Below are 26,843 nucleotides of genomic sequence, written 5' to 3' on the forward strand. Positions count from 1 at the left end.
ACAAAAATTCCCAACATCTTTATCGGTTGAAACCTATACCCCTACACCCTACATCCTATTTGTATACTAAATCAAAACCCCTTTCAGATAGGCTTCCTTGGGTAATAATCCTATCAAATTCAGTCCCAAGTGCCAAGTCAAATTGGTAACTATTTAGTGGGGGGGAAAGGGGGGTTTGGGGGGAGGGTGGGAGGGGGTCCTTGTCATGAAAAAGTTTGTGAACCCACTTGAAATAAACTCGCATACAACAACACACAGCCTGTAACCAACGCCAGTGTTGGGCACAGCAGAGTGCTGCTGGGGGGGAGCGACTCCAATCACTACCGCTGTTCCAGGCTGAATTTCCCTGGCTGACGTCAGCTGACTGCCTTGGCTGTGCTCTCCGCTCCGGACATAGCGCCGTAATAATGCTGCTCTCTGTGCCGCCAAGGACAGGATTCAACCCATACAACGGCTACACCAGCAGAAATAACAAGAAGGTAAACGCGATATATTACAGCCCTAAACTGTCTTCTGTCTCTCTCTCTGAAGTACGAGTCATTTCTCGGTGTAACGTTAGCGTTGTCCGAGCTCTTGTCTCTCTCCAGTTTAGGTTGCTCGACTATATAAGCTGCAGTGTCCTTGAAAGTGGATCATAGGCAACGTTTAAACTATCTCTTAGTTGCCGTTACAACGTCGCTGTCGACTGTTTGTTGTTGTTGTGGGGTTGTAACAACGAATACGAGGACCGTTACAAATATTGCCCGTGGATTACTACTACAGTTAGCTTTCGTTTGTTCCGATACGGTCGCTGTTCTCTTCCTATACATAACACGTAGAGTATAAGCTTTCAAACTGTGTGTTGATGCCCGTAAGGCTCGGAACAAGCCACCAACGGCTAATTATCTTCGACTTCAATATAAATTCGTGGGTGTTTATTCGACTGCATCTTTGCCTAGGTAATGTTTCATTGAATAAACCACAAGTTAGCAAAGTTTTTTTTTTTCCTCTTTTACGCGTACAGATATGCCCCACCCCTTGAGTCCTACTAATGATGACTGAAAATGTTTGCATGGCACAATGAAAGAAAAATAAAAAAATAAAAAAAAAAGGGGGGGAAACAGTTACAGAGATGTGTAATAAGTCTAATATTGACGTGTTACAATCGTGTATGAGAGCAGGAACAATAGGCTTTGAAAGGTGTAACTGATTACCTTGCCTGTGCTAATTAATTATTCATGATGTAACATTGTTAGCTAATTTCAGCTGTTGTTTTTTCTGTATAAAATGACTCTGTACACTTAGTCCATCATATCTGTATTCAGGAACATTATGAAATGATGATGATGATGATGATGAAGTAGCTGGTAATGCAAAATGGTGTTGTAAGCCCTCCTTTGGTGAAAGTAACTAAAGGATACTGCAGGATTTAAAGTATTATGAGTGTTTCTTTCAGTAGAATTAGGGTATTTTTCTTTTCTTTTCTTTTTTTTTTTTTTTAGAATTAATTTCAGCATTGAGATTAATACCAGATTGTGTTTTAAATAACTCTGCTGCAGGAATATGTAGGCCTGTGCTCTGTCTGTCTGGAATGGCATATTAAGTATTTCGATGACTGACTCTCAGCATTTCTTGAATAATGTTTCAACGATGCTGAAATCCAACACCTCCCTCCTTGCCTGTGTTATTCCCTTCCCTGCCTCACGGCTGGCAGGAATTCAGATTGCTCAGATTAATGACCTGGAATTCCTGGAATCCTGGATTCAGACAATGTGCTCATTTCAAGAAGGGCTCTCTCTGCTCCTGCAAACTCAAACCTTTTCCTTTGAAAAAAACAACAACTTTATTCCACATTGTTAGGGCTCCAAATTCACACAGAGGGAAAACTTGTAAATCCTACGTCAAGTGGTAACCCCTGGTCTGTGTCTTTTACTATGAGGAAAAGGGTGGAGAAAAGAAAAGGATTAAGAGATTTTTTTCTCCTTTCTTCTGCTTTTGATTAGCCCCCCCCCCTCCCCTTGCTTCCCCTCCGCATCCCCCCTTTTCTTTTCCCCTGTGTGTTTCACATACCTTGATTTCTTGTCTGTCAGTGGTTCAGTTCACATGGACAAGAGAGCCTGATCATTCCTCTTTAAAGGGTGAATCCCTTTCTGTAAAACCTTGTCCTGAATTCTTCCTTCAGGGTGTTTGAAACCTACTGAAAACATCATTTTGTAGGGAATTTCATGCTGTTTTTAAATGGAACTGGAGGAGGAGAACAAGGAAAAGTCTCACCTGTTAGCCACAAGCCGCTAAGGATTTTCATCACTCTTCACACTTATTTCACTTATTTCTTCACACCTAGTATTGTTTTTTTTTGTGTTTTTTTTTGCATATGACAGCAGAAATATAGTATAAAGTGATTGTGTCTGTAACAACATGATCTTCTCCACGGTGCCGGTTAAGGTTACTTTTACCAAGCAGGTAGGAATCAACATTTTACATATTTCTTTCTCATTCAAGATGCAAAATTTTTGTGTTTAGTAAATAGATTTGTGCTTTTTTACATAGCATAAATAATACCTTTTCTGGCATATTTTAGGCTATAATTCGAGCAGTTTGCTTGTGCAATAGCTTTTTTTCAAATGCTATTATATAGTTATTGACCCTGGAAAGGTATGTGTTGATATAGACTAAATATATCTTTGATAATGATAAGTGAAATTGTTTTTATGTTTGAAACTTGGATATTAATTCAGTTATGTGTGTGTTACCTCTATAATATTATTGACAAGATCAGTGGAATAATCTCCTACTTTTTATTTGTATATTTACTCTATATTTAATGCCGCATGTGCTTGGATTATGGTTTCCCAGGACTCTATAGGAAGCTACTGGTACATCTTGGGTTAGAGAAAATTAAATGAAAGAAATAAAATGCGATGACGTTAGGAAAGATTGTGTTAAGATTGATCTAACATCCTCGGTATCAGTTATCGTTATCTTTGTTGCCAGAACAAAGCCCAGTTGTCTGGGAGCCATAGATTGCGTTCATGGTTCATACCAGAGATCAGGCTAATATCTTTGGTATGAGTATACATCCTGCCTCGCTTACTGCTCGGTCTTCTTTCTCAGATAAAAAGTCCTTGAGTCACCTGTGCTCCCCGCGGGCATCACCTCCGCTCTCTCCAACTGTAATCACCTCATCATTCTTCAGTTGCTGCCTGGGGCACAGTCCTCCTCTCTGCACCATGTTGTGGGCCACTTACTGTACTCATACTGCTTGCAGAACTGTAATAGCATGGCAAAGACTTGAAATATCATCGGCAGCAATGGCAGCATAAACTGCGATAGTAATGGGGATGTGAAGACTGCATACTGCCCAGGGTCTCTGTTCACAGTGGCTGGAAGCAATTGAGCATTAAAGTTCACAAGCAACTAGGATTAATGTGTCATTATAAGTAGTAAAAAGGGAATGCCTCTTATGACTTTGATGCTCATGTAGATTGTATGTTTACTGCATGTAGGCACAGAAAGATTTCCTGTATTTGTCAGGGTTGATCTTGTCTCGTTGTCAGGAATGCCAGTTCCCATAGAACTTGTGATGCTTCAAGGAATGTGGTTCACGTGTTAACGACTGTAGCTTGAACCATGGATCTTAACCACCAACCAACCCCCCCTTTTCCCTTCTAGGAGACAAACACAAACATTTGTTTATGGCGTGGGAATGTAAAGAATGCTCAGAGATGACATTGTGGTGCATGTAAGGGGCAGTGTAAGCAAACATGTAGGTGGCTGTTGACTGAAGGGTAACAAGCAGGAAGGAAATCAGTTACATGCCAGCAGGTCAGGCTTGGGGCACTGACTGACTGAGGGTAAGCATTATTAATGCAATGTTACAGGCAGTGAAGTGAGATAAGTGATTCCTGATCATGTACATTTCAGCTTCTCAGCATACTTGCACATCTCCCAACCTTTTAAAACACAGGAACATAGAAATTCATGATGTTTTTGTGCAGATCATAAGTATATTTAACAAGTATAACTGTAGATTATGAAACTGGTAATCATCAACAATTTATAATGCTGTAATCAGTCTGTGTCGTATTCTTGAGTGACTGTGTGTGTGTGTGTTCTTCTGCATGTGTTACTGCACCGTCACGATTGGCATCACTGTATGTGTGTGGCAAAACACCTGGAGCTGGCGGCAGGGTGCTGGGGCAGATGGGGAGTAGGTGTGGATCTGACTCACTGCCATCCTTTTCTCAGAAGGAGACTAGCGAAGCGGCCTTAATGAGACACTACCTTCTGACTAGAGAGCACATGAGAGGGATTAGCGCTTTCCGCTAACAAGCTCAGACCCCAATTAGACAGGCCTCGCTAGCCAGGCCCAGGCCGAGACCGGGTCTCCAGTCAGATCCTATCTCCCCAGGCCGCTGCAGGTGCATCCCTCCTGATAGGCTGCGCAGGCTGCCTGGAGTGAAGGCAAGGGGAGGCACAGGAAGAGGCTGTGATTATGGAAAAACAAACAATATTATTGATGCTAAAGAAGCGAATGAGATTAGAGGAGGAGGAGACCAGGATGAATGGGCTGTGCGAGAGTCACTGTGACTCAGTTTGATGGAGGAGAGGGAGTATATTGTGAAGGCTGCGTTGATTCAAAACTGTTTGGAAAACATCAGGCAGCTGGGTGCTAGTGGGGTACAGAGCAGATACTATCAGAATAGCTTGCAAAAGAATTACTGTTGCTAGTTATGTCAGTTGTTTCTAAAAGGATGTTGCTACAAGATACATTCAAACAACCTGAATGACAGTTCATATTCTATTGTTGCTGGAGACATCAGGTCAGAGTCCACATTTTTCCTGTTTTCAAATTCAACTGAAAATGGCTTTGCATTCACAGGGTAAACATTTACTCTTCTCTAGTCTGAATTAAACTCAGAACTATCAGTAAGAACAGATACAGAGCAGTAAAAAAAAGGACAGAGGTCATAATTAGCTTGATTCCTGCAGTCTTTTGACAACTCCCTCTCTGTTAATAAGCTGGTGGTCCATTGGTGACCTTATGGTGTCCAACAAGCCATCCCATTGTTCCCTGGGGCCGGGGCTGGTGACCCTAACTAATCAAACAGTTCCTCCTCCTCCAGCACTGAGAGGGAGACAACGGCAGGACCAAACATAGCTGACAAGTGGAGATAGGCTTGGAAAATTGAAACTCCGGACAGTGTGCAAGGGTTTAATCTGAAAAAGGTAATTACTTTTGCTCTTCCATTCGATGCCTTTCTTCGGGAACAGCAAGTTGCTCCTCTGTTCTATTTTTTGCGAGGACTGAAAGTGAACATTGACTTGTGGAGCCAGCCATTCGTTCAAACTGTTAATGATTCTCCTTCCCAAGCAGGGTTAGCTCGATATTGGTGTGATTGAATTGTTGCCTGCAGCTTGCAGAGGATACTGCGATTTGATTAACGTTAACAGTAAATGCTTGAAGTATCTGTGTGACCTCATAATCATTGGTCTCGGCTATGTTTTCTCACCATTACTAAACCACAGTGAGCACCTGTAATGCACGTCTGCAATGCACATCTACATGCATAGACACTTCCTGTACATATGTATGACCTTTTAATGTGAATAAGCACATTTTTGCACATCCTGTAAATACAATGTAATCTCACATATTGTTCTTCGTCATATTTCTCTCATTTGATATATAATATGAAATAAGTGCAGCATTTCCTACTGCACATATTTCATGTTTTTGGTATATTCTCATCATATCATACATTGATTTTTTATTTGTTTTTTTCTTTGTCAGTATGTTCTACTGCTACCACTGCTGCTTTTTTGCACACCGTCTTACTGCTGTAATCCATCCTTTTTTCATACGTTCATTCATACTTTTCTACTTAACACGTTCTAGTGTTCAAATGTTGGTTCCATATGTTTATATATATCCCCCCATCTGCTCTGTTCTCATTTATATTCTATTGTCTTGGCTGTATCCTATTACAGTTTGCTGCTGCAACAGCCCAATTAACCTACCCATAGTATCTCAACTCATCTCATCTCATCTCATCTCATCTCATCTCATCTCATCTCATCTCATCTCATCTCATCTCATCTCATCTCATCTCATCTCTTCTCATCTCCAGAAAGCACTTAAGTCAGATAAAGCAGTTAAATTGCTATTGATGTGCTGCCTCTGACCCCATGGTCTATTAGATACTATTGACACCATGCCTTCAGCTTAACCAGCCACTGTCGCTGGTGATCTGGCTAATTGTATCCTTAATTGATTTTCTCCAGATAAGCATGTAGTTAAGAGTCACTCAGTGGGCCATTCTGAGGAACTGGCTGGCTCATACCACTCCCTGCTTCAAACCCAATTACCTACTACATTGATTATACATCCATTTTCATGTACCCAAAGAATGATCATAAATAATATTCTGCTTCGTGTATGACTGTACCATCCAAAAATCTGACCGTGCCTTCTTTTTGCCCTGCAGCAGACGTATGTGTCCCCCTCCAGCCATCAGATGGCTCCTCCCAGCCCCAACAGCAACACCACCACCAGCAGCAGCAATGGCAGCAGCGGCAGTGGGGGAGAGCAGCTGAGCAAAACCAACCTGTACATCCGTGGCCTCCACCCAGGAACCACAGACCAGGATCTGGTCAAGCTCTGTCAGCCGTAAGTAGCCTAACAACAAATCACCCCGACCTCTGCACGCGCCCTCAATAAATCTCTCCCAGGCTGCCCAAAGTGTGAATGAAGCAGGTTAGAGGAGCAGAGTAGATAAAGGTAGAACAGAGTGATGGATGAATTAATAGATGAATGGACAGATGGGTGATGGTGGGATAGATGGATGAATGCATTGATGAATGTATGGATGCATGGATATAAAGATGGATAGATGAATGGATGGATGAATAAATGAGACCTATGACATATAACATTGTGTTTAATCATATATGTGTTGTTGTTGTTGTTGTTCTAAAGCCCCATTTACACATTTGAAATACACATCAGTGCTAAAGCATACCCAAGCAGGTATTTCTTGAACTGAGAAGAGGGCCACATTTTCATCCACAAAGTATGTTTTAAGTGCCATCAGTTAGTGGCCTTATGGAAAAACCAACAACCATTTGGGCCGCAAACTGAGACCTTTCAGTTTGGCACGGCCAAGCACAGACTTTCCAGCAACTAGGTACTGAATGTTTAGTCTCACTCTCTCACGCTAACTCTCTCTTTCTGTCCTCTCTTTCTCTTCATCCTCCTCCTTAGCCTTCCATCCTATATGAATTATCACTCCTCTGTGCTTTAGACTTATAAACAACCTTCATACAATATGATGTTGAGTATACTCTGTCCTTATTCAAAGTCATATTCTGCACTATAAATACCTCGCTGTGTTGCTCATCAGTGTGAATGTTGTCTGAAAACTGTGATGTGGGCAGCATGTAGTCAGACGTCAAACAACAGCGTCATGCGATCTGTGTTTGTTAGATCTTCAATGAAACACATCAAAACAAGTTGGGTTGAGATGAATGATCTGGGTTCGCTTAATTGAATACTGGAGCCTGGTGATGAGATCCAGAAGAGCAGAGAGAGACTTTGAGAGAGGAGAAGAGTGGGAGAAAAGGAGGGAAGGGGAGCGAGAGAGAGATTGAATAAGAGAGGGAGAGAGGGAGAGGCCTGCTATTTTACAGCTGTCTGGAAGATATGGCTCACATGAGGCTGCCCAACCCTACAGGAAACGGCGAGCCCAGGGGAAAGGGAAAGACAAACAAGGGCAATGGCATGAAGAGGGGGGTGGAGGGGGGGTGGGATGGAGGGAATCAGAGGGGGAGGAGTGAATGGAGTTCAGGGTTTGTGTGTCAGGTGGTGTTCTGTGGGGGTAGTTCTCATATTTCTGCTTTTACAGAGCAGATAAAATCACTGCATGAAATTTGCCTTTTAGCAGAGCACATTAAGGCCAGTGTAATTCTCTGTTGAACTGCACTGAGAGGGGATACTGTATCCAATTATGCTTGATAGAGAGATCGGTCGCAGATGGGGATGTAAAAAAGCAAGAAGAAAAGTCACAGAGTAAATTAGATTTACTTTACTCGAGTTTGAACAACAGTAAAGGCGCGCATATTATCAGGAAACAACACTCCCCCGGCTCCCCTCCCCCACGCCAAGAGTTGTTCTGTGCAGGCTCTGAGATATAGTGTGGAGGGAGTGAGGGATGAAAGAAGGGGATGGGGGTTGGTTCTGCATCCCGGCCCCTGCAGCGTCTCTCTCTGGATGGCTGACTGTAGCTCTGGTTCTAGCCCCGGTTCTGTCTCTGGTGGTTGACCATGGATGGACGTTGGGCTGGACTCTCTGGACACTGTGCTCTCTCACACATGGCTGAGTCTCCAGCCCCTCTTTTCGCTCCGCATCATGTAGCCCCAGACCTCTGAGCTGAATTCAGTAAACGGGCATCTCCACTGTGTAAGCAGGGCGGCAAGAACAGCTCACAGCTAAACTACTAACTCTAATTTTTCTCAAGTTGTAGACTGGTTATGGGTTGCTGTGTAGTCAAATCGACGATGCATATGAAAAATATAGGAAGTCATTGTTAAGTGTTTCAGACAATTATGTTATTCCATAGCAAGTGGTGGCATATCCGCTCTATAGCTTAGAAGCAGAAATGTACCATGAAATAGTAATGTTGTATAGGAGGTCAGATGCATAATACAAGAGACCTAGAGTGAGCAAACACTGGATGAATTCAGTTCAGTTGTTTCTTCTGGGACTGAGTCCATATTATGTGGCCAGAATTTTGATAGGATAAATGAGCAGCTCAACATACGTAAGTGTTAGAAAGAATGTGAACTTAAGTAGTTGATATGTTGGAAGACCAATTATGGTTTGGTCTGCTTGCATTGCTCTATATTGGCATGGTATAGTCGTAATTACACTAATATATGAACCTGCTACACACTCCATAGTCAAGTATTTATATTTTGCACATGTAGTAGTATAATCCACTGATATAGATGCAACCATGTCAATAATTTATAATTCTTGGATAACCCCAGAAAAGCATAATCATCCTCAATCTCATGGTGACCTTTAGTCACCAAGGTAAGGTGAGAAGGGATTTGCAGATTTGCAGTCTGGAAGTAAAGTAATCTAACAATAACTGAAAAGAATCAGATTTTATTACCAATTTAGAGTAATTCAATCAATTACATTTCAGATTACAATTTTAGCAGGTAATCAGTAGATCTTTAAAAGAGCACATTTTGAAAGTGACTCTCCTAGCCCATCTGATATATTGCAGTGGTGCAGTGTAGCTGGATGAAAGCAGGAATTAACCGGGAGGGGCACTAAGACCCAGCCGTGGAGCAGAATGCTGCCTAGAGAGAAGCAGGTTAGCAGAGTGAGAGTGTGGATGTGAGCCAGCATTGGACAGGACAGCCAAGGAGAGGCATATCAGATTACACTGCATGCACATGCCTGGAGAGATGGGAACTGATAGACACTCTGCTGCACAGAAGCATCGGCCCAAACCAGGCCCTATCCTATACATCTGCAATATCTATAGCTGGCCAGCTAGACAGACAATGCAGCATTGTTCATGTTGACAGTGCATTGTGGTGCTGTCTGAAAACGCGGAGACATTCATTTTTACAATATTGTCATGTCACTTTTGATTCCCCTTGAGGTATGATCCCTATCGGCATCTACATGTGGGCTGGAATGAATAAGATATGGAAATCCATAGTTCTTTCCAGCATGCAGAAACCCACGGGTCGTTACTCTTATTTCATTCAATTTGCGTCCCATCCCCTTTCAGAAACATTTCCCTCTGAACATCATTTATTATCAGCGGATGTAATTGTATTCAGCTTTCATTTTACTCAATCTGTCATCTTAATTATAATTCAATAGTCGTCGAGCACAAAGTCCTTATAGTATGTTTTGTGTAGATAGAAACTCCATTACTTCAATCGTGTTGCAATGCTAATAAGGAATGTGAACAAGCAATTATTTTCTGTACACAATGGAAGAATACATCCTGAGCAATAAACCTCAATGTTTTCCAGGTATGGGAAAATCGTGTCCACCAAGGCCATCCTGGACAAGACCACCAACAAGTGCAAAGGTGAGGAGTTGAGGTTATGGTACATTTTTGACACACTCTTCACTATATGTACCCAGCGCAAACATTTTCTGCCAGACCTTCTTTTGTGTGTTTAGTTGCACACCTATCCCCACTCAACAGGTGTGTATTTTGACGTAACATGACTGTGGGCAGCGTTGCATAACTCCACATCTGTCTTCTGTGGAAAGGCACTGTCACATTAATCCAAACCTGGCTGCCTGTCTCTTCAAATTCGAACACTACTGTGCGTGCTTCGTGAGTTCATGCGACATGCCTGTGCCCATAGAATCCTGTAGTATGCATATCTCATTGTCATAAGTTAAAAGTATGCTGCTGTCTGTCTTGGTCCCTGCAGGCTATGGCTTTGTTGACTTTGACAGTCCAGCCTCAGCTCAGAAGGCGGTGACAGCGCTGAAGGCGGGTGGAGTGCAGGCTCAGATGGCCAAGGTAAGAACCCTGCTCCCACCCATGAGAATTACTATGCAGTCGACCCATTTCACACTACTGGCAATCAGGGTCATTTTGAATCTTGGTCAGGATTAAATCCAAAGCACATGTGGAAAAACCTCACATCACAAATCGAACTTATGGGGAAGACATCTTGACAGTGATTTTGCAAGAAGTGATAAGGATGAGTTTTAAATTATGAATTTAATGATGATCTTCTTAATTCATTAACCTTGCAGTAGGAACTCTCAGTCGGACTGTGGAAAAATCTCTTTGTTCATTGACCTTATCTTCTGCTTATGCACGCTCTCTTTCCATGCTGTCTCAGGATCTTTCTCTATCTCCCTTGCTCCCTTTCTCCCTATGGTTTTTTCGTTGTCAGGGTATTATATGAGCAGTGGCTCATGAATGTAAGCCAATTAAGCCTCTCAGTCTGTGTGTGTGTGCGTGTGTGTGTGTGTGTGTGTGTGTGTGTGTGTGTGTTTGCAGGGCTTGCATACATATGCACATGGGTTTATGCTTATACCAGTGTATTCATGGCTATGAATATACTTTACAATATGTGTGTGCACAAGCAAGAGGGTGTGGATGCAGACAGGTATGGGTGTGTAATGGGTGTGCGCACATACATGATGTGCGTGTGTGTGTGTCGTGCTGCATAGTGACGATGCTGGGGGAGCGTGTCCCAGGGCCTGCTCTGTGAGCTCCCTGCACAAAGGACCTGTCTGTTCTCCCTGGTGGCGTCTGACTCAGTGTCTGAGCAGCTCCCCAGTCAGCAGGCCCTGTGCCCAGCCACCCGCCCTGTCAACACACACACACACACACACTCACACACACACACGCACACTAACACACCGCACTTGACAACCACACACGCACTTTACCAACCTCGTCTCAACCGGATCATCATCATACTCGCACGCACACACACACACGTACACACACACGCACACACACACACACCACTAACACCCTGGGAAAGCTGATCTCTCGTTAAGCTGGATCACTGACATTCATACGGCTTCTCACTCACAAAGTAACTTGATTTCAGTCGCCCGTTCACTCTGGGGTTTACAGTGTGGCTTATGTTTGCGTCAGATTTCTCTCTGACTCACTCTGACTCATTCGTGGTTGAAATCCACAGCAGGTCTTTTCTCCTTGCTCCCATGGGTTCGCTCCTCACCACTACTTCTCACTGCTGAGAGGGTGGAAGAGGAGGAGAGAGGTGAGGGAGAAATCACCTTCACCACAGGTCGCAGCAATTACACATGCATTATTCATGGCATGGAAATTAATTCACAATGCATTGTTACAGGTTTTTAATCACATCTGCACTTCGAAGCAATGAATATGCAAAATGGTTAGAGGGAGATGCAGATTACTTATCTTACAAGCTATCGTTGCTTTGGGTCAAATTAAATTTGTTTGAGCAGGGAGCAAGGTAGGAAAGCCTACCAAATAAATCAAAGGCATAAGACGAAACTGTGGCACTCCAGAAGAGTTTCTTTGAGGTCGTTCTCTACGAATTTCAGATTCAGCTTTGAAATAGCTGCATAATTTGGCTGATTTATGCAAGCCGACAGAGCCGGCCCCTGTGCCTGAATTCAAGGTCAGGATTAACACATGAATATAACTGCATGCATGCGAGTGACATATTATCACCATGCCCAGGGAAACAGAATGATAATGGTTGCTTGTGGGAATATGATAGCACAAAGCTTTAGATGTTCTCCAAATCATTTCCAAAGGTCTTTGTCCAAAATGTCTTCTCTGTGATTCTCCACAGAGAGCACATAATCATTTTAGATCATCCATGGATGGAGAGCCTTTTGAAATGTAATTATGCTCTGATATCACATTACCTGGCACCTGCCCCTTCATCCTCTTAAGAGGCTAGTCGCACACAATGGGCCTGTCTTCTACCCCTTTGGTAATAAAGTATTGGAGATGGAGTACGAGAGAGAACGAAGGAGGAAAAGAGCGAGAAGGATGGATGAAGGGGGAAGAGAGAGAGAGAGAAGTTCAGCTGAAGTCCAGCCAGACCACTATCTCCCCCATCTCTGCATATCTTCCCTCTCCTCAGACTTCTTCCATGCAGCTCAACTCCTCACACAGGCCAAAATGAAATCCGCCCTCAACCTCACCCCTCTACCCTTTCTCTCAGACTGTTTTTCAACTGTCTGATGTCCTCCACTCTCCGCCCTCCACCCTCCCAAATACGAGACATTTTAAACACTCCCTGTTAAAAGGTTATATAAATTTCCTGGTGCTATTGACGGCAGCTTTGGAAGGCTTTTGGTTATTGGAGGACTCCTGTCATCTTGCCACAGAAGAGCTGCGTCTGTTCCTCATCCTTAATCCTCTCCTGGCTTCTCTCCATCCAGCAACAGGAGCAGGACCCCACCAACTTGTACATCTCCAACCTGCCGGTGTCCATGGACGAGCAGGAGCTGGAGAACATGCTGAAGCCCTTCAGCCAGGCCATTTCCACACGCATCTCCGCGACGCCAATGGCACCAGCCGAGGCGTGGGCTTTGCCAGGTATGTGCTTTGGGTATGCAGTGAGAAATACTGGGGGGGGGGGGGGGGGGGGGGGGGGGGGGGCGTCCTGGTAACTCAGTTGGCTAGGGCCTGTACCATGTAACCGTAATGTCCCGGGTTTGAATCCGGCCTGGGACATGTCATTCCTTTCGCTCTCACCTGGTCTATACTGTGAACTTTCAAATAAAAAAATAATAATAATAAAAAAAAAGTACTTGTACAGTTGACTAAAGTCGATAAGTTTGGTGTAACTTCACCTCCTTGAAAAAAAATAAAACATGTATTAGGTAATATGAGGCAAGATTCCAAACCAGAGTAGTTAATACTAACACTGTAGATCAACTTTATTTTCCAGTACTTGCAGTTTTGACTGAATTTGAGTAATGGTGACTGAGCCCTCTGGTGGCCAGTATGGGTAGAAAATATTAAACTGTCAAAGTGGAACAGATCAGTGATGCTTTGCCACCTGCTACTGCTACTGCTATACACAATGATTCTTTTTAATAATCACTTGAAATAAAAATAACCTTCTCCTGCAGGATGGAGTCAACAGAGAAATGTGAGGCCATCATCCAACATTTCAATGGCAAATATATCAAGACTCCACCTGGAGTGCCAGGTGAGGTTTCTTTATTTAATTCATGTCACTGAGGCGACATCTTGATTGCATGTAGCGTCCTTTCAACAAATAACAAATCAAAGAAACAAATGTACTGTAATGATATTGGATATAATCCTCCATCACACAACATTGTCCTACTTTGATATAACATGTGAATCAAAACTCTATCCCAGTGCCAGCGGAGCCCTTGTTGTGTAAATTTGCCGATGGCGGCCAGAAGAAGCGTCAGAGCCAAGGGAAGTATCTGCAGAATGGCCGGCCCTGGACGAGAGACGGGGAGACGGTGAGTTTTCGTTTTCATGCTTTATATGACCCATCTGGAAACTCATATTTTTTATTATGCTACATTGTTTGAGGCATCTGATACATTGCAGTGATTCACCGTCACGTTGATGCAGTATGTAGTTAATAGCTCTGTCTGTTTTTCTTTTTTTTTTCCCCCTAGGGAGGAATGACACTTACATATGACCCCACCACAGCCTTACAGAATGGGTGAGTGCTAATAATCTGATAGATGCCCATGATAAATCGGCCAGATTGGGAGCATGTCCCGGTGACTAATGACTTGTGTCTCTACTCTACAGGTTCTACTCCTCTCCCTACAGCATTGCCCCCAACCGGATGATCGCGCAGACCTCCCTCTCCCCGTACATGCATTCACCTGTATCTACCTACCAGGTACTATGGTGTTAAAACTCTTAAAGCTGGGGTGTTAGTTGACTAAGGCGCGTAACTGTGACGTCCTGGATTTGAATCCTTTAATAAAAGAACTCTTAAATCTGAAGAAAACAAATCATTTTTATAGGACTTCACCATCAGATACTAAGTTGGAGGACGCTTTTATATTATGTATCATAAAGTGTATCTTTCTTGCCCCAGCAGGTCCACAACCCATCCTGGATGCATCACCAGTCGTACCTCATGCAGCCCACAGTGAGTATCTTGAATCTTGAAGTTGTTTGCCTCCCTTCCTGTTTTTGTTATGGAAGACAGCGGGCCGTTGTAATATTCTGTTACGTGAATAGAGGCTGTCTGTTTGTCGGACTAGCAGTCTCTGCGTATTAAATGGTGAGTGCTAACACTTTGTTTATCCACAGGGAGCGGTCATGACACCAGGAATGGACCACACCATGTCCATCCAGCCGACCTCTATGATGGGACCCCTCACACAGCAGCTAAGCCACCTCTCCATGGGCAGCAGTGGCACGGTCAGTGACATATAGAGTGTAGAATCTATCATACAGCTATCAAATAGATAAATTGTAATTATCAGGCCCTGCGTACTTCTATCATCAATCTTGCAATTAAAGCTGCACTAAGCAACTTTACACGTTGGTGGCTCCAAATGGCAGCGAGGGGTAACTGTTTGAAAAATTGGAACTACCCTAGATAGGAAATACCCCAGAAATCCTGTGAGATGGCAGTAAACTGCACACAGCACACTCATGTTTACCAACCCAGCCAGTCTGTGATCGGTTAATACTAAAAGATACCAAAGGGACCAGAGAGGCAAACGATCTCATGTTGGTGAGTCCAGCTTCCTCTGGAAGGAGTGCTCGATCACTACTGTTTAGGAGACAGTTTGGATGTTGCTCTTATGTTTTGATTCGTCACTTACTGTGGGTGGAGAACACTAGGATTTTATGTGGGCAAACAGAGTGAATCCTCAACAAGGGGATGGGACTCTCTTCTCTACTGCAGCACCACTTAGTGATTTAGGCTGAAAACACAGGTGTATTTTTACATATAAATCTTCGCTAGTGCAGTTTTAAGAAACGTTCTCCTATTCTTCGAGTTCATATTCAATGATATTGCCAATATACAGCCATGTTGAGTCGCTGTCAAGTCTTATGAGCTTATTGTTTCCATTCTCTTACAGTATATGCCTGCTAACACCTCTATGCAGGGGACCTACATCCCCCAGTACACCCAAGTGCCTGCCACCAACGTCTCAGTTGAGGTAATAAACCGTGTCCTTTTTTCCCCTCACTCGAATGAGATAAATCTATAATGTGGCCAGTGAAACACTCATGGATTTGATCTTTACCGCCTCTCTTTTAGGAAAGTGCCGTCCAACAACCTGTTGCCATAGAGACACCCACAGAACACACAACCTACTCCTACCAGCATAACAAGTGAAGAGGTAGCAGAGGTGGGTTTTTGCTGATGTCTAGTGTGTGTGTGCATGTTTATTCTGTATCTCTGTATGTGCACACATGCATGGAGCTAATCTAAAAACAATGCAGAGATGTGAGACCGTGTGATAGTAGTTTTCATTGCTAATAGTCTGGTCTTGTGGTCCATGTGTCAGATCTTCCTCTGGAGCCGGAGTGACTCTCATGGGGCCCGACTGCTGAAACCTAGCACAGGGACTCTGGACTTAAGGCACCAGACACTCGGGAGGAACATGGACTGTTACACACACACACAGAGGACAAAAGGATATTTTCTACAAACTCATACTTTATGACAAACTCTTTTACTCCATACAAGCAAGACTAGAGGATGGCAGGCAATGGGAAATGGAAGAACAGAACATGGAGCGTCTATTTTGATAACGGTCAAGAAAACAAAAAAAACCTGTCACACACAAACACACACTACACACATTTCACGGTTGTTGTTGTTTTTTTGTTTTTTTTGTGCACATATTTGATTTTTTTTTTCTAGTACTACTCTGGGGAGCCAGAATAAAACCAGGAACAGAACATTTCAACACCACGTATCATTTTTAGTCATGTTTCGTTTTCACCTATTGTAAGATATGCTGATTTTACTTCTCGTTTTTGTCTGATACTTTCAAGCTTCGAACCTGCCTTTTTGTACATAATTCTTTTGTTTTGTTGTGTGTTTTTAGCTTCATGCGTCATTGCTTTATTGATTAGTGCAAATATTGGATAGAGAAGGCTTAAAAAACAAACAAGCAAACAAACAAAAACCAAGGACTCTCTATTTTGGACACATATGGTGCTAACTTGGATTAGCTTCTTTCAAAGTGGCAGCAAGTTTATCGAGCATGAAACCTTAACTGAAGTGATCTCACTTCTTTTTGGCACTTGAGTCTCAAATAATTTATAGTTCCAACAATCTTGACAAAGCTTCAGACAATCAACGGATTACAATGAAGTGATGATTTAGAGATGATGGTCAGTAATGACAGATTTCATATAAAAGACTGCTTTCAAAGAGCTTAAATTAATAGACTAAAAGCGTTCCAGAAAATATTACAGAAAGTTTAGAATTTGAGCTGCTCCACTTGATTATATCCAGAGTTGCTCAACAGGGATCACATCTCACACAGAGCTGCCTGTACATAAGAGTTTTGAGTTTATTTAGGCTTTCTTTTGGTTTCTTTTTGTCAGTGTAATGATGCTACAGTTATTTTAATAACAACATTTGATCAAATTGTGTGTACGTAGCAATTAGTCTATTGCTATGTATTTTCAGTTAACAGGTTTTTACACAATTTGCTTTTATAAAAGCGGATGGTGAATCTCCACAAAAAGAAACCACACATTTATTTTCTGCAGCGAGACCTAAATGTTGTTATTAGAGTGAAGTTCTTATTACATAGACAAGGAAATCGACTGTTAAAAGTGTGTCTCTGTCCTGTTATTTCTTCAGGAGACACTGTTGAGGTGGATTGATATGGCCAGTATACAGATGCTTTGATATTGGCCATTACTGTGTGTTTGCTTCTACTTCTGCATTACTGTCTTTTCCCTCATGTTTTTTATTACAGTTTTTTTTATTTAAAGAAAGTTTTCTCAAGATTTTTTTTTTATTCAATTTTAATACTTTTAAGATTGATCCTATTTTTCAAAGAGGCTTTGATTTTATTTTTGGTAGCGTGTTGTGTGCTTCAAATAATGATGAATAGATGTGTTTTCAACAATGCATTTTCTTTTTGAGATAGTGATTTGTTTGTATGTTATACTTCTCTTGCTCTGGTTTCAATGTTGATGATGTCAAAAAGGCTTTAATGTTTTGAAGACATTTCGATTCTGTCTGTGTCACAAATGTTGGCACTTTATGAGCATAACTCCCGATCATGGATGAATTATGTATGCTAGGTTCATATGCATTGTTACAGAGTTGTGCCCCAAGCAGTGGGGAACAATGTAAGAGATATATGGTCAAAACCTTAACTTACCTCATCATGCCGGAGCAATGTAGATTCAGTTAGTGTACAAGGTTCATAGACAATAACTAACTACAGTAGTTCTCATGGCTGTTCACAGCTGGTACTGTGTCCATATCCTTAACTCTTCCGTCCAATGTTCGGAAAACATGCCCAAGGTCTGATGGTCTATGCAATTAATTTATTATCCTTTATAATGCAATATTACAGATATCTAAGAGACACCTCACATTATGACAATGGATCACCTCACAAAATGACTTCACATTCTGCTATTTCAGTGGCTTTCATTTTCATTAGACGTGAATAGATTTGTCTTTAGTTTCCTGATTGACACATTCATCTTTGGCTCATTAATTGGCAGTAAAATGGCTGCACTAAAAGGGAATTTTTTTTTTCAAATCCAAAAGTGTTGTTTATAAGACGACTGTAGGAAATCTACTCAAGTTAAAAAAAAAATGGCAGGTGTGCTTGATGTGTACAAACGGGGTGTTGCCCACCTGTCTATCGATTGGAATTGTCCTGTTTTGTTTTCTGTCTCACCAAAGAAGTCACCCAGTGGTTTGCAGTCTGGGTCTGTATTAACAGAGGATCTCACTACTGTGGGCCACTGATCTAGGATGGATCAGGCAGTTTGTTAATATTGACCCTGGAGAGAGTTAGATGTTAGATTTAATTTCCATTCCATCCAGTTGCATTTTTTATGTAATGGTCAAATTATGTTTTTCTCGTCTAGTCCTATTTGTTAATGTGCTTTGATGCTGAGTGATTGAAGCTGTTATTTTTTCCTTTTTTTTTTATTACCATGAAACCAACTATTAATTCCATGAGAAAATAAAACTTCACAGAAATGCCTTAGATTTCACTGAAAGGGGTTATAGGGTGCTACACAGAATTGGTTGGCTGGATCTCTGACTGGAATAGTTTTTTTCTCATGCACTGCTAATGTTGAAGAGATTTTTGTTATATCAAACTACTCTGAACATAGATCTACAAAGCAAAGAAATATTTACCAGATTTTTTTATGACTATTTTGTCTGTGTTCCATTGTCATTCCATTATTTTTATCCAAAATATTGAAGAAAAAAAATCTGTTACAGATTTCCTAGAGTGGTTTATTGAGTCTAATGAACTATTGCTGCTAATTTTGGATTGCAAAGTGTTTAGAAATCATTTAGCTGAAGCTCGTTCAATAAATCAAGTCACACATGGGGTCAGTTTGCAAATCATGTTCTACAATATCCTTGCAGTCCTATCTCTGGTTGTTGTGCATCAAACCTCTCCTCAGTTGTCTCAATTATGTGTTTGTCCTTCTGTGCCATGATGCAAGTCTTTTGTCCCCTTCATAGAAAAAAACTACAGCTGTTAAAACTTTAATTTGGTTTGATTTTGAACTTGGTCCTTTTTTTTTTTAATTAAAAGATTTTTTCACTGTGGTTTGTGTGCTTTTTATTACACAAGCGACCATCTGCATGTTCATATTTATTGTCCTGTAAAAGAGTTAATGCTCTAAGCCGAGACACATGTCCAGGCTCTCTCCCATATATCAAAAGCGGCAGTTTATATATTAAACCTGGCTGATTTTCAGGCAATACACAAAAGACCAGTCACAATACATGAGGAATTTATTTCTAAAAGGAACTTTGAACTAGATAAAAAATGGATACGAAAAAGGTAAAAAATGTATATTAAATACACTGTCCAAGAGGCTGTATAGTTATAATTATGTACAAAGTTGAAAATATCCTGAATATGCCCAAAAGTTGCTGCTGGAACCTCAAATACATAAAATAGACTTTGAACCTCAGTTTACAATCTTGTATCAAGACTCATGGATAAGTAAGAAATTGTAATACCTTTGTATCCAGCTCTTTTAGGGAGTATCAAAGACTGTTGTGTTACACTTTCAGGTCAGTGGCATGGAAATACATAAATACGTATCACCAATTCTTCCATTTTCATTACAAATCATACTCTGAGATAATGACACATTTGAAGGTTTTTGTGCATTTCCAACAAATAAATGACAAAAGAAATAAATACTACTAATTTAGGCGTCATGGTTCATCTTGCAGGGCAAAAAACAGATGAAGTTGGATGCCCAAACAGATGCCCATAGTTTACAATGTTGCTTCTGACAACCCTTTAGCCTGAAATATTGATTCATGTCATCAAAAAAACCCAACAATTTTGTTGTGTGGGTATTTACAATTTCAGGGTAACAGATAACTTCAAAAACACATTTTCTTTGAATATACCACATAACTGGTACACACACATTGACAGTGGGCATTCAGCAAAGAGTATTTTTACTGCTGTTATAATATGATGCAGCATAATGCATTGTAATCATCTCCCTGCAAGACAAAAACAACATGTAAACTGTGTGTGTGCGTCAAACTGTGGTTTAGAATATTACAGCTCAGAGTATGATTTGTAAGTCAGTACCAAGTGTGATTCTTCAAACAATTCTGGCTGGCCAATACAAAATGCGCAGTGTTTCAGCTGGCCAATACAAAATGCGCAGTGTTTCAGCTGCAATACCAAATGCTCCATGGGTGCACCAAAAAAACAACAAGCTGGAGCAGAGTACTGAGGCAGTGCTTTCTGCTCGAGCCGTGTCACAGCAGCCAAGATCGGCCAAGGGCTAGATTGACCTAAGAGGACGTGGCGTGGCGGAGCTGGGTCCTGATCCGGACGGGCTGGTGTGCGAGTCTTCCCCAGAAAAGGACTAGGAGGATCCTGCTGTTGAACAGAGCACAGCCACCATCGTCACACATACTTCTGACGCCTTGAGCTAGCTGTGCCAGTTCACAATCCTCATCTCGACCTCACAACAGTTTACGTTTCAGAATCTCCCAAACCATTCTTCTTCTGAAGTAGGGCATGTGTTTCTGTGAATCGAACAGGGAAATCATGTTAGCCATTGTGCTGGTGGCACACCTGCCACTACGACAGGATTTATCAGATGCATCCTCTTTTGTTGTGTTAGTGCCTACCTGTGTAAATGTGATTGGCTTGTCTTTGGTGATGTACTCTGCGTATTTGCATGTGAACATTCCACAGTCACTGCCATTCATCTGCTGTGGGATTTCCTGTAGGAGAGTAAGGGAGGGGGAAAAAAGTTTATTAGTTGAATGTTAATGCACAGTAAAGCTGCATTAAGGAGGATTTTCATTCTCCCATAGCACAAAATGACCTCAATATATCTGCCGAGTTTGATGGGGTTGTTGATCAATAATAATAACTCAACAATTGCCAGGAGCTGAGATTTTTGTCTTTCAAAACTCACTTTCCACTCTGTTTTGGAAGACATTTTGTTCTCAAGCCAAAAAAGCAGATGTTATACTATTTTGCACAGTGATATATTACCTCTTCACTAGACATTTCTAATGGATCTCTGCTCTCATTAGCTAGCTCACTCCTGTTGATGAAAGTCATACATTACTTAATGCCCCATTTAAATCCTACATTGTGGGCCATGTGTGCAGGACTTACGTTGCGCCTTTTGCTGTGCAGAGACCAGCCTGAGGTATCCAGTGCTTTGCCCTTCTTGTCCTTACTTTCCTGCTGCAGGTATTCTCTGTGGACACCAAATCCAATTACTTTCCGTACATGGGTCCCAATTACATTTTAAAGGCTCAATGAAATTAGTTTCAAGATCAATCAATATGCAGCAGTGAAAGCTTCAAATAGCTATACAATGCCACAAACAAATGTGAGAACACTGAAACTTACAACAATATCCTGCATGCTTCATCATTGTTTCCTCCCATAGAATCAAAGTACATGATGGCCTTTTTGCGGAAATCCACCACCTAGGTGAAAGAGAGTCCCATGTAAACAAATTTGCAATATGAATCACAAGACTAGCTTTTACTTCTTGATCGATAAATGTAGTCGTTCTAACTTACAGAGAGGCACCAGTGCACCCCTAAGTGGACAGGAACCAGCAGGATGTCCACAGAGAAGATGTCCATCTTTTTGGTCCAGCGGCGGACAGCAGAGTAGCCGCTGCTACGCAGCTTGGGATAGAAAAAAGTGTTGAAGGTATCAACTGACGGCAGGCTGGGGTCCTTGCTGCGCTGCACCAGCAGGTTCATGTAGAAGTTGATCACCTGAGAATAAGAAGAGAGAGACGAAGAGAGAGATAAGCACAACTGTGTGGCACGGGTGGAAGTGCAACAACAAATACTACATGTACATTGTACTTGATTAATTAAGGCCACAAGCACCTGCTGAATGTTATGTGGTATGCATAACCACAAAAGATGACAGTAGTGTGTCCATCGGGTGTAATAGTAATATCAACTGCTTGCCATTCACACACACCAGGGCACCATGGCAGGTTTGAGATCCTAACTTCAGGATGATGTGCGCTCACCTCATCATTGAGCCAGTTGAGGTGGCTGAGGGTCTGCAGGTCCTTGCGTGTGAGGCTGAGCCCAAAGCCTTCACTCAACACGTCATGTGGACTGCCTCCTCTCAGCGCCCTGTTCAGCTCAACCTCCATCTCCTAGAGAGAGAGAGAGAGAGAGAGAGAGAGAGAGAGAGAGAGAGAGAGAGAGAGAGAGAGAGAGAGAGAGAGAGAGAGAGAGAGAGAGAGAGAGAGAGAGAGAGAGAGAGAGAGAGAGAGAGAGAGAGAGAGAGAGAGAGAGAGAGAGAGAGAGAGAGAGAGAGAGAGAGAGAGAGAAATGTGGAGGGAAATATGATTAAGTCATACATGAATATTTCCAAAAGAAAAAAAAAAACAACCTAGACCTATCACATCTAAAAGAACCAAGGGATTGGTGGAGCAAACTAGACAAACACAGCTGTGCATACACACTGAAGACATGATAACTATACCTCAGTGAGTTCAGGGAATTCTGGTTTCTCCTCCAGGGGCTTCGGCTCTTCTATGACAGGAGTCAGAGGAACTTCCTTCTCCAAAGGAACTCGTACATGGACCTCCACATCTGGGCTACGCTGCCCTTCCTCAGACAGACGCTGAGGACCAGGATCACAGACAGGTTAGTGGAGTACGAGGAGACCCAAGAGCAACAGACATGGTACAACCAAATCTAAAAGAGGGCTTCTGTAGCGCAGACTCACCTGTCGCAGCAGCTGGGCAGCCAAGGCCTCCTGCTCTTCAATCTGTCTCCGTCTCTCTCGCGCTCGAGAGTCATACATACTAGTCCTACCAAGAGAAAACATACCTTGTTTCCTTGTAGCTCAGTTTAAAACATAGTATCAGTGGATAATGGGTCAATTGTATAATGAAATGCCTAAGTCTGTACTTACAATTCTTTGATCCATAATTCAGCTTGGAAGCATGGCACACTGCAGAGACAGAGAAAAGGTTATTGTGTAAAATCAGCGAGTACAGACATTCATGCTGTTACTGTATATCTTGATTCATTGGCTTGACTCAATGTCTTTAGCAGGATGCATGCAGTGCCATAGCAGGCAGGTTGTCTAATGTTAAACCTAATGCAGCCTACAATATCAACAGTGTTATCAAATCATGACTGTGTTAAAAACTCCTGCAAATGATCCCAATGAAATATGTGGCTTGACTGTGAGTAATAAACTGCCTTCTCAACACACAACTGAGCGATACAAATACAACCAATCCACCAAGCAATGAGCACTCATTCAGTGGATTTGTTTGGGAAACACTACGTCATTTTCAACATTGTGTCTTTGAAAATGTGCAGAGAAAATCTTAAAAAGAATCTGATTTCCCATTTGAAGTGGGGATGACTGGTCCAGACAATAACAATAACAATATTGCAATAATACTGTTCACTTTGTGATTTCAGGTCAAAAGTGCCCGCCATATGACAAATGCAAGGAATAAAATAGTAACATTGACTCAAACAAATACAAACCTTGAGCTGTCTGGCTTTTTACCCTTTTGCTCTTTTACAATTATTACTGAGTCGCCATCATGAGCTGCAAGAAAAGACGAGAAGATCACAACCACACAAAGATTATAGAAACAAGCAAACACGCAATTCAAATATGAAATTCTGTTTTACAATACCTACATTTCTATTACTGTAAACACAAAAGGGTGTGAATCGTACCTGATGACTGTGTGTCCTGAGACGAGGTATCTTGCAGGGCGGCTGGGGAGGGTGCAGACGTCAGGGTGGCTGCCCCGCTGGAGCTGAGGTCAGCGTCTGGAGACCATGTCTGGTTCCCTGGCCTGCTGGAGGCACCCAGTGGGCTGGGGAGGTTGCTGGAGCTCTGGCTGGATACACCTCTGGGGCTGGGGGGTCCACTGGGTCCCTCTGAAGTTCCTCCTGCCCCTGACCCAGCAGGGGACGAGAACTGTAGCAGCCTGCGACTGGTGCTCAGGAAGCTGGTGCTGAGGAGAAGGGAGTGGGTAGATGCAGGTCACAAAAGACAGAGAGAGCGGTGCCCAGATACAGTGAAATGGTTAAGTCCCTGCCTCTGGAGCAATCAGTTTGCCTCCACTGACCTAGGTTTGAATCCTGACAGTGCTTTCTCTTCTGTATCTCCCCTACTCTGTCTCGCTCTCCAAAAAAAAGAGGACAGGAGCAGTATGTAATGATCACTGAGAAATAACACAACTGGGATGAGGTACTGCTTAGACCTGGGCAGTGTGATTGTATGGCTACTTACAAATCTCTGTGCGACCGAACGATGGCGTGTGAGCTGCCGTTGTGCAGGAAAGACGACTGACCACCAGAGACCATGGTCAGCAGCTGTCTGTACACCTCCTTCTCCTCCTCGCGGACAGACTGGCCCAACACAGAGGGGAAACACATGAGATTAATAATGCAACAACTGAATAAGAGAATACGCAAAAGGTGCCTTATCCAGTATGGTCCTGATGTCTGACCTCCTGTGCAGTGCAGCGAGGGCTGACTCTGTGTACGCGGCTGGATGAGGTGCTGTGTGTTGGGCTCTGCACCACTTTGATGGGAAAGGTCTTCTCATACATGCTGGTGTAGGAGTTGCTTGTTGTGCCCATCCCACTGAACAGACTGCAGAGACAAAATGACAATTTGTTACTCAAGCAAGATCAACTGACAAAAATGCATCCTGTTCCGCTATGATAATAAGTCATAGAACAAAAAGCAAATATTCAAATGAGTTACTTTTCTCCAGAGAAAAGTAAGAGAAACTACAGCACTAAGAGAAAAACAGCATCTTACCTTGACGTTCCATGTGGTCGGAGGTTGAGGGGCCTGCCTAGCCGTGGAGAGGGATAGACTTTGGGGGTGCTGGAGGGTGGTAAGCTGATTGAGTGCCCATTCGTTTTGGGCACTTCACGATGTGCAAAACTCATACACACTTGTCGCCTGCAGACTTTCGATCCCATAACTGACTTCTCATTTCGTAAGAATTCTACAGTCAAAAGATAAAACAGTACAAGAATCATATCGTCACGAGTAGCTTCAGGTATGCACAAAAGACTGTAACCCCCCCCCTAAATGCAAAACCTTGTAGCATGCTGCAAATTATACTCTTACCTGATTTGGATGTTTTCCACTCCAATGTTGTCGAGGGAGCAGCAAACGTTTCATCCAGAGAGTTTCTCTCTACAACCTGTAACCCAACACATCAAATATGTACATGAACTGTGTAAGCAAATGCAATGTAACTTGTATCACATGTATCAAGTTTAGGCGCCATAAGTGCATCCCATACCTCCCTCCCTGCCCAGGCTGTTGCTGATGTTGAGGCCTCTGGCTGGGGTTCTACTGGTGGAGGACCAGGGGAGGCAGGCAGTATGTTCATCAAGGTAGGGCTCACATTGTTCCTCATCCATGTAGCCATATTAGAGCTATGGCTCTTTACCCCTTCAGCTGCAATCTTGACTGTGTCAATGAGATCCCCTAGAGAAATAGCAAAAATGAAACAGATACAGTCAAGCACATTAAGTAGGTCAGATCTGATTGAACTAAATCCTTGCCTATAGTCACACCACAATGTGTTATGAAGTGAGTGATTTTGCAATTACCCATTCGAGATTTCTTGATAATTAGGCCATCTTGGTCGATGTTATGTCCATCTTCCAAACTTAAGGGAAAAAAGCATTGCTGTCAACTACTGCACAGTTACAAGAGAAATTGGTGACCAAACTTTGATAAAGAATGAGCGTGTAATTCTCTTAACAACAACAGGGTGAACTGCTTCATGCACAGCGAGGCAATAACAATCCTGCAGAGTCCACTGCTAAACTACCTCATTAACCTCCATGCAAGTTAGGGTCAGTTTGTTCTTTCCATGTCTTTTTAAATTCATTGGCTTCTCGTACACAAGGGAACAGTAATGTTACAGCTCATACCATTCAATTGGTCTTTTCCTCCTCATCTGACCATCTTCCTGTGCCCCGTGTGCATCTGAGTGGTCCGCAGCTGGCACTCCGTTGCGAAGATTACCAAAACCTGTTCCTATCCATTCGTAAATTTTGTTCAACATGGTTCGAAAACTTAAAAAATAAAGCCGCTACTTGAAAAATAAATCGCTACGGTTGCTTTCAACCCGCCTGCCAATACAGTCAAAACAAATGAAGCTAACGCACGTCATTCGACTGAGTCAGGTTAGCTGTAGCTATTTCGCTGGCTTACTGTCCTCACAAATATCATGTTACTTTTCCACGAAATGAGCTAACTGTTAGCTAGTTAGCTTAGAGTTGGCTAGTTAGCACGCTAGGCTAACTACCTAGCTAGCTAACGTTGTTAGCGACAAGCTAATTTATACAACTATGTTTAAATTTCAACTGGAATGCGATCAGTCGCAACTCACGCGTCCCGAAAAACATTGACCATTTTTGAGTCGCACCAGAACTCAAATACATAACCTAAACGTGACTTTAAATTGCATTTAAACTCGATAAAGAATAACCTCTCCCGCTTCTTCCTCATTCAAAACCACAACATGGCTGAACTCGACGTCCTACCATCGCACATTTTGATTGGTTGAGTGGATGGCGTAAATTCGAGTGTTCGAGAGATTCAGTGGTTGGTTGTAGGTT

At 42.4% G+C, this 26,843-nt stretch overlaps 2 protein-coding genes across 3 annotated transcripts; one reads left to right on the plus strand and one right to left on the minus strand.

Moving 5' to 3' along the window:
• The first annotated feature begins 361 nt into the window (after positions 1 to 361).
• LOC139642012 (RNA-binding motif, single-stranded-interacting protein 2-like) lies at positions 362 to 19,277 on the plus strand. Its single transcript, XM_071516701.1, is given in 15 exon segments — positions 362 to 479; positions 6,468 to 6,649; positions 10,039 to 10,097; positions 10,453 to 10,544; positions 12,929 to 13,037; positions 13,040 to 13,085; positions 13,625 to 13,704; positions 13,881 to 13,990; positions 14,153 to 14,199; positions 14,292 to 14,385; positions 14,590 to 14,640; positions 14,805 to 14,915; positions 15,587 to 15,667; positions 15,769 to 15,859; positions 16,019 to 19,277. Coding segments are annotated over 14 exon segments (1,212 nt in total). The 5' UTR covers positions 362 to 407; the 3' UTR covers positions 15,847 to 15,859; positions 16,019 to 19,277.
• Positions 19,274 to 26,755, minus strand: senp1 (SUMO specific peptidase 1). Of its 2 annotated transcripts, XM_071516698.1 has the most exons (19): positions 26,154 to 26,755; positions 25,827 to 25,885; positions 25,514 to 25,701; positions 25,336 to 25,411; positions 25,018 to 25,210; positions 24,702 to 24,846; positions 24,482 to 24,600; positions 24,318 to 24,374; positions 23,920 to 24,203; positions 23,722 to 23,785; positions 23,132 to 23,170; positions 22,943 to 23,027; positions 22,697 to 22,837; positions 22,233 to 22,364; positions 21,763 to 21,966; positions 21,587 to 21,666; positions 21,347 to 21,431; positions 20,848 to 20,943; positions 19,274 to 20,742 (listed from the first exon to the last, which is right to left on the minus strand). In XM_071516698.1, the coding sequence occupies exons 1-19, from the start codon at positions 26,285 to 26,287 to the stop codon at positions 20,680 to 20,682; spliced, it is 2,244 nt and encodes a 747-aa protein (XP_071372799.1). In that variant the 5' UTR covers positions 26,288 to 26,755; the 3' UTR covers positions 19,274 to 20,679. The 2 variants fall into 2 exon arrangements, with proteins under 2 accessions (XP_071372799.1, XP_071372801.1); XM_071516700.1 differs by lacking the exon at positions 24,318 to 24,374.
• Between the last annotated feature and the right edge of the window lie 88 nt (positions 26,756 to 26,843).

The sequence above is a fragment of the Centroberyx affinis genome, unplaced genomic scaffold (genome assembly GCF_046629955.1).
Source record: "Centroberyx affinis isolate AG114_WGS23_722 - 3 ecotype Tasmania unplaced genomic scaffold, CSIRO-AGI_Caff_v1 ptg000428l_1, whole genome shotgun sequence".
NCBI classification, from domain to species: domain Eukaryota; kingdom Metazoa; phylum Chordata; class Actinopteri; order Beryciformes; family Berycidae; genus Centroberyx; species Centroberyx affinis.

What these genes read in the sequence shown, in the direction of transcription:
- senp1 (XM_071516698.1), bottom strand. Translation starts at nt 26,287, where the DNA reads ATGTTGAACAAAATTTACGAATGGATAGGAACAGGTTTTGGTAATCTT. An exon ending in GTGGAAAACATCCAAATCAG is followed by an intron (nt 25,211 to 25,335) that starts GTAAGAGTATAA and finishes TTTTGACTGTAG; the next exon opens with AATTCTTACGAAATGAGAAG. An exon ending in CTGTCAGGATTCAAACCTAG is followed by an intron (nt 24,204 to 24,317) that starts GTCAGTGGAGGC and finishes CCTTCTCCTCAG; the next exon opens with CACCAGCTTCCTGAGCACCA.